Source organism: Solanum tuberosum, unplaced genomic scaffold (assembly GCF_000226075.1).
Source record: "Solanum tuberosum cultivar DM 1-3 516 R44 unplaced genomic scaffold, SolTub_3.0 scf00050, whole genome shotgun sequence".
NCBI classification, from domain to species: Eukaryota; Viridiplantae; Streptophyta; class Magnoliopsida; order Solanales; family Solanaceae; genus Solanum; species Solanum tuberosum.
Genome location: NW_006238975.1, coordinates 1,987,320 through 2,001,390, shown reverse-complemented (window position 1 = coordinate 2,001,390; position 14,071 = coordinate 1,987,320). Strand labels below are relative to the sequence as shown.

The 14,071-nt window shown below is 37.1% G+C and overlaps 1 protein-coding gene across 2 annotated transcripts; it reads left to right on the top strand.

Moving 5' to 3' along the window:
- Window positions 1–2,273: 2,273 nt before the first annotated feature.
- LOC102601904 (AP3-complex subunit beta-A) lies at window positions 2,274–13,347 on the top strand. 2 transcript variants are annotated; one of them, XM_006343688.2, is made up of 11 exons: window positions 2,274–2,671; window positions 2,741–2,817; window positions 2,890–3,139; window positions 3,567–4,193; window positions 6,391–6,564; window positions 6,928–7,054; window positions 7,180–7,280; window positions 9,597–9,797; window positions 10,634–11,640; window positions 12,264–12,533; window positions 12,928–13,347. In XM_006343688.2, the coding sequence occupies exons 1-11, from the start codon at window positions 2,456–2,458 to the stop codon at window positions 13,283–13,285; spliced, it is 3,408 nt and encodes a 1,135-aa protein (XP_006343750.1). In that variant the 5' UTR covers window positions 2,274–2,455; the 3' UTR covers window positions 13,286–13,347. The 2 variants fall into 2 exon arrangements, with proteins under 2 accessions (XP_006343750.1, XP_006343749.1); XM_006343687.2 differs by having other exon boundaries at window positions 7,171–7,280.
- Window positions 13,348–14,071: the final 724 nt, after the last annotated feature.

Here is a 14,071-nt window from a genome sequence, read left to right as displayed (position 1 = left end):
AAGATGCAGGTCAACTGGCATCAGTACATTGAATGTACGAGTATGCGAGTTGGAATGCTAAACATGACATAGGCTTGAAAGGAACACTTACCTTGGCTCTGCTCCACTCATGAATAACTTAACTCAATATAAAGCAATAATACACGTGCAATATATAGAAAGCTTTTTAAAACAGTAGAAAGGTACTCAGTTTGTTAAAGAAAATGCAATAACAACTCAACTTACTCATATAATAAAGTAATGTAATATTGTGGGAGTTTCTCTAACCAAGAACCACCACTATGAGCCTAAGTTGTGATACAACGTCTTGTCCACGCTGTCAGAACTGTCCTATACTTTGCCGTCATATAAAACGCCTTAACTAAGTGGATCTATTAGTCTATGCTAAAAATCACTTAAGAAATCATCTAAAAAGTATGATCATTTATTACCCATGATGGCTACATAGTTTATGGAGCTTTGCCGTCATATAAAACGCCTTAACTAAGTGGATCTATTAGTCTATGCTAAAAATCACTTAAGAAATCATCTAAAAAGTATGATCATTTATTACCCATGATGGCTACATAGTTTATGGAGCCTTGAATTATTATGAACTCGCATCCCCATATCGGTGCTCAATACTACTCCCAAAATATACTTAGCTCATATGTTTTTAAAACAAAACTTCGTTCTTTGGTTTGAGATAATTACTCAAAACTTAGCTTAAAAGCTCTCTTGAAAATCGGTGTTTCTCTTCTTGCTCAAATGTGAAAATATTTTTAACTCTTGGGAATACTTAGTTCCCGTATAATCTTTGAAGAAATGAACTTTACTCTTAGTCTTTCCTCAACTCAAAGATTAAGTCTTAAAACAAAGTTAAAACGTTTGTGAAAGACTTTTGAAATACTTTATGAACTTCTCTTGACTTGATTCTTAAATTCTAGAGTTGACTCTTAACTTCTCTTGATTTGACTCTTAACTTTCCTTGAATTGAATTATGGATTCAAGGATTGTGATTTGTGATAAGAAGAATCTTATGATGTTTAGGTGTGTTTTTAGATAGTTAAACATGAGAAAATATCAAGAAATCACTGTTTGAAAACAGGTTTGCGACGCGGAGATGTATTTAATTATTTGGTTGCAAAATAACTTTTGAGGCAGAACGGTCCGTGACCGCTCCGCGATGCAAAAGAGGTTTCCCCAAATCTGAGGAATAGGTCCGCGTCTGTTCCGTGACGCGGACCTGGTGCCCAGCTTCGCTCGACTTTTCCTTCTGCGTTTTTCCAACCCCAAATCGCCTAAACTTGACTATTTTTCTCAAATTCTCTTTAGATTCAAAATACCCAGCATATGTACACAAGAATCTAACTCGAAACAACTCTTAAAATCAAAGTATTAATCTCTAAAACTCCTCAGTCTCAGCCCAATTCAAGAACGAAAACAAATTCAAGAATACATATCAAGAACATCAAACTTTCAACCTTTTTAGAACGAATTTTGTTGAACTAAACATGATTGGCGCGTGGGTGAACGAATCCAACGCTATGAAAGTCTCACATACCTCGTTGGGATTAACCCTTGGCGAAATCCACACGAAATTCTCCAAGAAATCGACGAACCTTGAACTTTTCTTCTCCTCTTTTCTCTTTTCTCCAAGCCTTAGCGTATTTTGGTAAAAACGTAAACTGATCTAATTCTGATTAGACCCTAACTTAATTACCAAAAATGAAATAAAACAATTGGGCAAGGAAAAGACTAAACTACCCTTTCAAAATCCGGATTGGACTTTCCTTATCCAAACAACCCAACTTCAAATGGGCATATATCACTCATACGAACTTGGAATCGCGCAAACTCAGTGGTGTTGGAAAGATTATTCTAAGATCTTTCCTACGATATCTGGAAGTACACCTAACTCATCCTGAGCTAGGAGTTATGGTCGTTTGAAGTTGGCCAAAAATCCATACTTAACATAACTTAACCAATTTTCTAGATTTTCATTCTTTCCTAAAATGACTATTTCCAATTCTAACTCTTTCTAGTTCTTTCAAAATAACGAAATGTTACAAAAGAAATTTTGAATCTTCAAAACTTGTTTAAAACTTCCAAAGCCATATTAATTGTAGGGATAAAAGGGAAAAATTAATTTATTCAATCACGATTTAATAAATGATCAATAATATGAAATAAATATTTTTAGTAAGATGCTTATCTAATAATAGGAGACGGAGGAAGTATAAATTTAACAAGTCTTGGCAATTTTGCCTATTTTTTCCGATTAAATTGATTATTATTGCACTCCTCTACTCCCTATTGAAGAGTAGCTATTTGTGCACTTTGGCACCTAAAGTTGCAATAATAACTAGGCTAAACCCCGAATGCGAAAGGCATCGGTCGCTAAACTGGTGCTAGTCGGAGTAGAATCGCTGAAGCTGAAGACCGGATCGGATTAGAATTCCGAATGAGTTAGAAAATGTTCACACAGTTTGGCGCGACGGCAGATTCACTGAGCAAAGCCTCAAGTTTGATGTTCCGCATCGGCACTGACGCCCACCTCTACGATGATCCTGATGATGTCAATATTGCTCCCCTTCTCGACAGCAAATTCGACTCTGAAAAATGTGAAGCCCTCAAGAGATTACTTGCTCTCATTGCCCAAGGCTGCAACGTCTCCAATTTCTTCCCTCAGGTCTGTGACAATTTTAATTCTTATCAAATTATCACTTTTATTGAAGTTTGTTTGATTACTGCACTGTAGGTGGTGAAAAATGTGGCTTCACAATCAATGGAAGTGAAGAAACTGGTCTACTTGTACCTCCTGCATTATGCTGAAAAGTATGACACCAATTTAAATGAGATTACAATAACATGAGGGAAAAAAATCTTATTCTCTTATTTATGTTTTAGGCGTCCAAATGAAGCATTGCTTTCAATTAACTGTTTCCAGAAGGATTTGGGAGATCCTAATCCATTGGTAAGGGCGTGGGCACTTCGTACAATGGCAGGAATTCGCCTTCATGTGATTGCACCCCTTGTTCTTGTAGCAGTGGGAAAATGTGCAAGAGATCCATCAGTATATGTTAGGAAGTGTGCTGCTAATGCACTTCCAAAGTTGCATGATTTGCGTTTGGAGGAGAATATTAGTACCATTGAAGAGGTAGTTTTTGTTGCTTTATAAAGTAATCATGTCCTTGTAACTTATACAGGAAAGAACTGCTCCAATGTTCAAATCATTTATCTAAATATCATAACAGATCTGTTGCTAAGCTAGGACATTCCCTTGGTTTGTCCTAAAAATTAGACTTTTGACTTATACACTGGCTAAAGCTGTTTAAACATGATTTCATTGCACTTTTGACAGTGGTTTAGGGCCTTCTCTTCTCACCAACAACAACAACAAAAAGAACCTTACTCAACTTGGATTTTTCATATTTTCTTCCATGTTGCCATATATGTTTTCTACAACTAAACTGCAATCATGGCTTCAATCATGCTCATGTCAAACAAGCAAACCAAAAAACAAGCAAGTGGATTTCATCATTACTAAATTTGACTTCTACTGCATCTACTATTATGTTTTGCAGCTTGTTGGGATTCTTCTGAATGACAACGCTCCTGGAGTAGTTGGAGCTGCTGCTGCTGCATTTGCTTCTATATGTCCTAATAATTTCTCTCTAATTGCAAAAAATTATAGAAGGCTGTGCGAGACTCTCCCTGATGTGGAAGAATGGGGTCAGATTGTTTTGATAGGGATCCTTATACGGTATAGTATTGCTAGGCATGGGCTTGTTAAAGAATCCTTGATGGTAGCTTCCCATTCTCCAGAGAATTCTAATTCAGGAAAGGAAGGATCTGAAACCTATTTTGGAATCAAAGAGAGAACCAATGGCATTGGGAGTGTAGTTTGTGAATCTGAGATAGCAGAAATGGTATCTAGGAGTTATCTTGAAGGACCAGATAAGTATTTATCCCGACCATGTTCCGAAAGAGCTTCTTCTTTCAAGGACTTATCAGACTTTACATCCGCAAAAAGTAACGATGATGTGAAGATCCTGCTACAGTGTACTTTACCTCTACTGTGGAGTCAAAATAGTGCGGTGGTACTTGCTGCTGCTGGAGTGCACTGGATTATGGCACCAAAAGAAGAAATTAAAAGAATTGTTAAGCCTTTGTTGTTTCTGTTGAGATCATCCGATGCCTCAAAATACGTGGTAATTCTGTCTCCCAATAGTTTTAGTCAAAACTGATTCTTATTTACTTGGTAATATGCCTCAGGAGCCATTGAACTTTTTTAGGCTAGAGTGATGGACAACTAACGTTGAGAGGTGCCGTTTTAGTTATTTAAGCATTGACAACATAACATTGATCCTCTGTTAACTTCTTGGACAGTTCCTGTAGGAGTTTGTCATCTGCAATGCATATGACCTTCTATGGGAATTCAAGCTTTGATGAGTTTGTATTCAGCTGTAACGGTATTGTAGATTGAAAAAAACATGGCAATATGAATTTCACAATAGGTTAAAACATTGTACAGTCCTCAATTCTCTTGCTTGTAATTGCTTAAAATCACCTTGTGCTGTGTTAGCCTTTCAATGAGGCAAAGACACATGTGGAAATATTTTGACTATCTCCACTTCCTAATTTCACAAGGTGCTGCTGGAGTTTTATGCTCCCTAAAATGAGTGAGAAAAGAAACAATGTCATTCTGTTGCTGGTAGAGTGTGACTTAGAGGTTGAAGGAAGAGGAATATGCGTTAAGGTAGACTGACAACTCAAGGGCAGAGGGTTGCTCGCCATGACCTTTTTGTGATTTCTCACTTTTCTTGTCATTTAGACTGATATTTCTAGTTGAACATTCATATTGGATCACTTAAATAGTAGTGACAGTCACTCACTGACTTGTAATAAAAGAAGTGCTGATGGTCAAGTTGCTGCTTTCCTAAATTCAGCCACCAAATCAACATTTGTCAATCAATTTCTTTGCCCGGAAGTTTACTTGGTTCAAGTCTTTTTCACATTTTGTTCGGCCTAAAAATCTTAGGTGCTTCAATGAAGTTTATCCACGGTTTAGGTTGTGGAAAGATTTGGTCTTGGAACTGGATTAGAACTCTTCTCCACGGGAATTTTCACAAGTTAAAGAGATTTTTGGTCATGGTTTCAAGAAGATTTGAATTCTCCAGTACCCTTCGGGGTGGCCCAGTGGTTTGGGCTTGGGACTTCCATGTTGGAGGTTTCAAGTTTGAACCCCTTGCCAGCGAAAGCAAGGGGTTTGCCTTCTGGGTCGAGCTCGTCGCACCGGGCTTGCCTAGTGCGGGTTACCTCTCCTATGTGGTTTGCGAGCTATTGCATAGGAGCGGGGGGTTTACCCTGTGCGCACCCAAGGGTAGCGGCTGCGGATTTCCCTTGTCATCAAAAAAAAAAAAAAGATTTGAATTCTCCAGTACCCTTCGGGGTGGCCCAGTGGTTTGGGCTTGGGACTTCCATGTTGGAGGTTTCAAGTTTGAACCCCTTGCCAGCGAAAGCAAGGGTTTGCCTTCTGGGTCGAGCTCGTCGCACCGGGCTTGCCTAGTGTGTGTTACCTCTCCTATGTGGTTTGCGAGCTATTGCATAGGGAGCGGGGGTTTTACCCTGTGCGCACCCAAGGGTAGCGGCTGCGGATTTCCCTTGTCATCAAAAAGAAATTTGAATTCTCCAGTACCCTTCGGGGTGGCCCAGTGGTTTGGGCTTGGGACTTCCATGTTGGAGGTTTCAAGTTTGAAACCCCTTGCCAGCGAATGCAAGGGGTTTGCCTTCTGGGTCGAGCTCGTCGCACCGGGCTTGCCTAGTGTGTGTTACCTCTCCTATGTGGTTTGCGAGCTATTGCATAGGAGCGGGGGTTTTACCCTGTGCGCACCCAAAGGGTAGCGGCTGCGGATTTCCCTTGTCATCAAAAAAAAAAAAAAGATTTGAATTCTCCAGTAACTTACTAGCTAGTGAGATGAGGTCGTTCAGATCTTTAGGGTTGTTTGGTATGGGGGATGGGATAAATAAAGTTATCCCATGGATTGGGATATCCCATGGGATAAGTTATCCCACCATATATATGGAATAACTTGTCCCATCATTATAGTATATGTGGGATAAATAATCCCGGGACTAATTAATACCCCTAACCAAACGCAAGATAAAATAATCTTGCATTTTATCCCAGGATTATTGTCCCTTCTCCCTCATACCAAACGACCCCTTAGGGACTGTTCTTTAGGACTCTGTCTTTCTTAAAATACTATGACCGCATTATTTTGCTGCAATCAAACATACATCCGTTAGTAGAACTTTGTTTTTGTGAAAACTCTATGACCCAACTTTGCTGCCAACTACAATACGTTCCCTACTTTTGGTGTATATGTAATTCGTTGGTTGATGCAGGTACTCTGCAACATTCAAGTGTTTGCTAAAGCAATGCCTACCTTGTTTGTTTCCCATTTCGAAGACTTCTTCGTGAGCTCTATTGATCCATATCCAGTGAAAGCTCTGAAGCTTGACATACTTTCTCTAATTGCGACAGATTCATCAATTTCACCTATTTTTAATGAGTTCCAGGTACACTTTTTTATCTAAATTTATATGTACATTTTTCAAACCATAGTGATTGTCTTGATCTAATTATTTGAGATGCTGTAGACTAACCAAACTCAGCTTCATACAGTCATGAATCCTTTTAAAGCACCTTTCTCTCCTTTTTGATATGCCACTGAATGTAATGTTTGGTTTATTCTTTATCAACGTAAAGGGAGTATGTGTGCGTTTTATGATTTTTCTTATGTTGCAATTTAGTTGCTTGCACATTGGGGTTTCCAATCTCTTTACAGCCACGTATTAACTTCGCATCATTAAAAAAAATTTCTCTTTGTTGTTGTGGAATTAGTCATGCAAGTTGGTTCTAATTTGTCAGTTAATTTCTAGGATTATATTAAAGATCCAGACAGAAGGTTTGCTGCAGATGCTGTTGCTGCTATTGGCTTATGTGCCCAACGACTTCCAAATATAGCAAGCATATGTTTGGAAGGACTATTGGTTCTGACTTCATCTGGTAAAGATATCTTCTGTCTATGGAATCTATAGGAGAGCTTTTGTTTTTTGTAATTCTGAGCTTCATTTCTTCATTTATTTAGTTTCAGTTTTTTAAGTGATCACGGACACATGCAGAAATTTCAGATGTGGACATAGCATCAATGGATGAAGAAGCAATTATTCTGATTCAAGCAATAAATTCCATCAAAACAATCATAAAACATGAACACTCAAGTCATGACAAAGTGAGTTGCTTTACTAACTCGACAAATTTGCACATTTTTCAATTTCTAGTCAATCATTATCATTTCGTTACCTGTTACTTAATAATGATATTTTAGGAATTTTCTTGATCTGGTAACAAGTACTTCCTCCGTTAAGTGTACATAACACTATTTCCTTATTTGTCCGTTCCAAAAAGAATTTGACATTTTTATATTTGAAAACATCTAACTATAAACTTCTCATTTTCCTGTAATGAGAAGTTCTTATAGACACAAATGTTACGGTATGTTTAAGACCACAAGTTTTAGAAGTCTTATCGCCACACAAATATAATGAGTAATGACATGTTTAAGACCACAAGTTTCAAAAGTCTCCCTTTTTTTTACTTTAAAATCCATAAGGAGTCGAATTATGTCACACAAATTGGAACGGAGGAGTATATACAGTGTTTCATTAATGTTGCTTCAGGTACAAGGCAGACTGCTTATTATCTTAGGGGTCTTTTATCCAGGGGCGGATTTTTTACCTCGGTTGAAGCTCTGTATATTTATGTCTAAGAAATGTTATAAATATAAAACTTGGCACCCGAAGTATCAAGATGGTCCACGGTACCAGTGGTTAAACCCTATGTTTTCCTCCCAAGGAACACCAGTCCAAATCCTTGTTGCTACTCTTCTAAAAACATTTTAGTATATTTCTTTGACCATTTTTTCTTTCTGTTTTTTTTTTTCGCGGGAACTTTTATTATTATACTTAACAAAAGCAAGCTCACTCGTTCACTACGAGTGGAAATCAAATGAACAAGTTCTATTTATCTTCTGTGGATCTGTATCATTTTTCTTTCTTTACATTCTCCTCTCTTCATCAAAATTTTAATAATCTTTTCCTGTTGCCCCAGCTTCATTTCTGTTTCCGTCTCTTATCTTGAATTTTACATGTTATTTTATTTTTATTTATATGGTTTAACAAAATACAAAATACAAGGGTATGTTGAGTCTTGGTTCATGCTGATTTAGAAAATAATTATTTTTTTGTATTATAGAAATTATGCTTGTAAGGTTGAGTTGATGTACCAGTCTAAACATGAACCTTTCTAAATAATATTTGGAATAATATTTATCTATGTATCGAAAAGACAAATAACCCGAACTGTAAACAGAAGTTGATCAAACTGATCAAATGTTTACTCTATTTGAACCATATAATTGTAAATACGTCTAATTTTACAGTAAAGTGACCCCCGGAACCTCCAAATCTTGGATCCGCCTCTGGTTTTAACAGGTAACGTTGCATGTTCGCTGTCCTTTGGAGAAGAAGGTGCTAATGGACTTGTCTTGCCACCTCTCTCATGTAGACTTCAGAAGACGTGCTGCAGAAATTTAATGCACTGATAAAAATTTCTGACATGGAACTTTTGAATCTGAGCTCTAATTGTAACTTAGACACATTTATTAAACAAAATGTTTATAGTTTAGAGAACACCACTAAAGGAGCCTGCAGTGACTAGTGCCACCAGAAATGTGGAAATTCTGTCCGTTAGCTGAGCCATGAGTAGAAACTTTACATGTAAAATCTACGTTACTTTTATTTTGAGATGGCAACATGAGCTACCAATTAACCTTCATCCTATTTTTTTTAATGAAGTAAGGTGTTTCATTAGTGGCATCAAACAGATACAAAGAGTACAAAAGTAAAACTTAGCGCCATTACATGATGTCATGCTAGAACCAGCCCAGGGAGCTAACCAAAAACCAGAAAAATGTGGGGAAGCACACAACCATGTGGCTAAGTCAAGGATAGAGAAATAGACAGCTATCATTCTTATCCCCAAATTCTGAGATTTTATTTTTTGGAAGCAAGAAAATCATTTGAATTGCAAGTTATTCAAATTCGACTTCTTTTGACTTGAATAGACCATCACGTGCCAAAGTCTACTCCCTGGCACAAACATCAACCTTTGAAATGCATGACAAGTTGACTGTTCAGTTTGGGTTGAGCAGGAATTGAATCCTAATGCAATACATCACTAAGCGACCTGTGGATGTATTGCAGGTTATCAAAATTCAGAGCTATAATTGATGCTTACTAAATGCAATACTTGCAGAAATGTCATTTTAATAAGATCTGTTTCTGGTACGTAAGCTGTAACAATTTACTTACACCTTGCTTCTTCTTCTTTTTCTACTTACACCTTGCTTATGATGGGAGCTACATGCATTATTTTATGTCCTCCCTGCATATAATGATTAACATACTTGTCAAAAACCCGGAAAGAAGAAGTATATACAATAATCTTTGACACAACTTACTCACTCACTCACTTGTTTTGATAAAAGGTGATTGTTCATTTGGCTCGTAAGTTGGATTCTATCCGAGTACCAAGTGCACGTGCAATGATTATTTGGATGTTGGGCGAGTATAACTCCATGGGACATATAATTCCAAAGGTGTTACCCACAGTTCTCAAGTATCTTGCTTGGACTTTTTCTTCTGAAGCACTTGAAACGAAGCTCCAGATTCTTAATGCCATGGTCAAGGTAGAGCACTACAAATATATTTGTTTTTCTTCAATGAGCCTCTAGCTCGAATGTTTTTGGATGGAAAATTTTGCAATTATCTTAATTGTACTTTTTAACTCTGGAAAATCTTCTTCTTTTCTCATAATTATATTCCTTTGATGTTCTTGGCCTAATTGGAATTTTTGCCTATGTCTGTACTTTGCATTGTTTAGACAAAAATTGAATCTATAATCAAACAGCAGAGAAGGTGAGCTTACTGTTTAATGGCTTCAATTGCTATTAAGAAGCACAACTGACATTGTAGGAGCATCTCCACTATCGGCAATGGTTCTTTTGTGCTAGATTTAGTTACTCCAGTATCTATTGAGGAAGTAGATTGATATGAGATGTCGAGTCTGTTATTTACAGGACGTGAAATGGTGTTTGTTTATCTACATAAGCATCCAACAAAATCAATAATGACATGTATCCTTTTGACAAACTAAAGATGATTATTAGAGTATCTTTGTTATGAGGAGTGCTTGGCTGTACTTTCAAGCTCTCTGTAATATGAGTTAATCTGTCCTAAAATATGATTGCTAAAAATTGTCTAACCTGACATACCCTTATGAGTTTACATATTGAACTTATTCTGCTCGTAGATCTGGCAGAGGGTTTCTCAAAAGTATAAAGATTAGATGTTGCAGACTCATGTATTCTTTGAGAAAGAGATGCTATCCAAATATGCAACTGATTTGGTATTTTTAAGAAATAATTTTCTTTGATTAATCAATGGCTGAATTTCTTAAACCTCGATTTGATTATTTCATGAACCTTGTCTCATTTAATCAACAATAGGCTTGTATTTTTTTCAGGTCTTATTACATGCAGAAGGGGAAGCACTATCAACCTTCAAGACACTCTTAAACTATGTACTTGAACTAGCTAAATGTGACTTGAACTATGATATCCGTGACCGTGGACGTCTTCTACAGAAACTCTTATCTCACTACATAGGCACTCATGAGTTGGAAGAATCACCTCCTGATAGCACATTGCATGTACTCACTGGACATTTATTTGGGAGAGAAATAAAACCCATACCTTCAGAACCATTAGCTTATCGTTTTTATCTTCCTGGATCTCTTTCACAGATGGTTCTTCATGCTGCTCCAGGATATGAACCTCTCCCACAGCCATTAAGTTTGATCTGCAATGATACTACTCATGAACCCAATATGGTAATAGGTATGAAACAACCAGGGAATGGAGCCACTCAAAGTGAATCGTATGAAACTGATGATGCTGACACAGTATCTGGATCACTAAATGAAGAAAGCACCTCTGGTTACAATTCTCAAGATTCTAGAACTGGTTCAAGTGGAACTCACGGTAGCCACAGGAGTGGGTCTGTGAGTGATGATGATGAGCATGCTGGTCCACTGATTCATCTTTCTGACAGTGGCAATGCTCATGGGAATCAGTTGGGACCAAGGTTTAATCAAAATTCTGACTCCAATGATCTTGGGGAATTAATGTCGATAAAATCTCTTGAATCCTGGTTGGATGACAATCCTGGTTCTACCCATAATTCGGTAGAATTAAATAATGTCTGTCAATCATTGGCCAGAATTTCAATTGGAGATCTTAGTAGCAGAGTGAAACCTAAGTCCTACACTTTGTTAGATCCTGCAAATGGAAACGGCTTGAGTGTGGAATACATATTTTCATCAGAGGTGTCAAGCATATCTCCTCTGCTTGTTTGTATTCAGGTCATATTTACCAACAATTCAGTGGAAGCTATGTCAAATATACAGTTGATCGAAGAGGATTCTGGCATGAGGGTAGAATCTTCAGATCATGTGCTGACATCAGATGAGAGGTTATTGTTGTGCTTTGCAATTTTCAATATTTACTTTGTTGGTCAAAATAATACTGATTCTATGGTGAATAATGCTGTTTTGAGAGCATGCCCTTTTTGTCAGTCAACCTTTTCCTAGATGTAATGATAAGATAGTTCTTTAAGTTATGCTGTCCTTTGTGAAGGTTCTATTTCTTATCTAGAAAAACTTTTTTTCAGTTCCTCTTGTTGCTATATGAATCATTGTTTCACTGGTCTTCAGGCATTCAGTGAAATGCTCAACGAGAAAAGTAGATATTATCATAGAGCTAGCTGAGGCCATTACAGAAATGTAAAAACATAATTCATCTCTAGTCACTGAAATGGATAATTGGAACATCTCAATACCTGACCCCCAGTTTCCTGAATGGTCAGTTATTCATATAATACGATTGATAGTGTAGAGGGTGCATTTTTGTCTTAATTAATTTTCTTATTCTTCTCTGTTGCTATGATTTGTTCTGCTCTGTTCATCTGCTGTCGTTTTTTATTTTTAGTAATATGATAACTTTGGCATTACGATCGTTCTGTTTAGTCATGCTATGGCATCTTACTCTTTCTTCAAGTTGGTGAGGGCTCTTGCACTTGTTCATCTTTGTTTGTAGTTCCAAGATGTCTGTTAATGATGTGCCGACTCTAGTTCCAATGGAAGAAATTACTAAGCTGGAGCGAGGTCAGGTTATGCAGAGAACGCTTCAGGTCTGGTTCCACCATCATCTGTTGCCCCTTAAGCTGCTTTTATGGTGCAATGGCAAGAAGTATCCTGTGAAGTTGAGACCTGATATTGGGTATTTTGTAAAACCTCTTCCAATGGAAATCGATATGTTCTCAATCAAGGAATCTCAGCTGCCTGGAATGTTTGAATATATAAGGAGGTCAGTTGTTTGAACCCTTGATGTTTGGTTTGTTATTGTTTTGTGTCTCATGTCTGTGTTGAGAGGCCAAGAGATTGTTGCTTTTATCAAACCAAATTGGCAAATCCAATTGTGTTATTTGCGGATAAATCAACTGAGATATGCCATTTCGCTGTTTTTATGGAAAATGATGACGATTCTCTGTTCTTGAATTGTGTGTGGGTGCCCCGGTTTTCGAACCTTACAAATGGGAAAAGAAAGTAAAAACCCTCTACAAAGAGGACATCTGAGAAATATTAGTTTAAGTTGGATGTGTAAATGAAAGTTTGAAGTTCGCCACAACTTGTTCTTTTGTGGGCTTTACACTCTTTGTTCTAGAATTCTCTTGTGATGATTTTCCTATAATTTGCTACAGGTGTACTTTCATTGACCATATTGAAGAACTTAACAAGCTTGAAAGCCCCTTAGCAAAGGATAACTTCCTTGTAATCTGTGAAACTTTGGCTTTAAAGGTGCTTAGTAATTCCAATCTTTTTCATCTATCCGTGGACATGCCTGTTGGTACCGACCTCGATGATGCGTCAGGTTTACAGCTTAGGTTCAGTGGTGAGATATTAAGCAACTCAATCCCATGTTTAATTACTATTACTGTTGAAGGTAGATGCTCCGAACCGCTGGACAGTAAAGTAAAAGTCAACTGCGAAGAGACTGTTTTTGGCCTGAACTTTTTGAACAGGGTTGTGAATTTTTTGACTGAGCCTGCTCGATTGTGATGAAAATCTAGTTTACTCTGAAATGAAGTGATCATTGGATTATTTTTTGTCCTCAAGGTGTTGATTATGTACATTTTCCTTGTATCAGTGATGTAAATCTGGACATCACTGTGTGTTCGTATAGATGAATTGTTGTTTTGCCTTGTATCAATGTACGTATTGAATCCCAAAAGAAAAAGAAAAGGAAAGGAATAATTCTTTGGAAAAACACTCTAAATTTAACTCGTCACGGAACAAAAAAAAAAGGGAGTCGGGGGGACACATTTTCTGAATTACTATCCGAAACGAAAAGGCTCTCATCCGGAACAATACAAGGTCTTGTTGACAATTTTGTTTCTCTCTTGGACAATTTTTTATTGACAATGTATAAAATGAAAGATTTTTGTGGTGATCTAGAAGCAGAAGTATTTTGGGACAGTTTTCTGATTGATAAATGACTGCAGAAATGGAAATTACAAACTAAGCTGGAAAATGAAAATGTTACTCAAAGCTAGCAACTGTTCATTAGGAAACTCTTCACAAATTTGTCCTTCATCTAGCACATGAGACGAGCTCTTCAATCTTGATAAGTGTGCAATTTGATTCTGACTCTTTTCTGTCCTTAATCTCTATATCAAATTTTCGCAATAGTAAGGTCCACCTAATAAGCCTTGATTTTGCATCTTTCTTGTTGAACAGGTACCTAATAGATGCATGGTCATTATAAACAATAATTTTGATTCCCACCAAATGTGACCTAAACTTATAAAATGAAAAAACTAAGGCAAGCATATCCTTTTTAGTCAT

Bases quoted from the DNA above. Each gene is read 5' to 3' on its own strand.
- LOC102601904 (XM_006343687.2), top strand. From the start codon at position 2,456: ATGTTCACACAGTTTGGCGCGACGGCAGATTCACTGAGCAAAGCCTCA. The intron at 2,672-2,740 runs GTCTGTGACAAT...ACTGCACTGTAG, and splicing joins TCTCCAATTTCTTCCCTCAG to GTGGTGAAAAATGTGGCTTC. The intron at 11,641-12,263 runs GTTATTGTTGTG...CTTTGTTTGTAG, and splicing joins GTGCTGACATCAGATGAGAG to TTCCAAGATGTCTGTTAATG.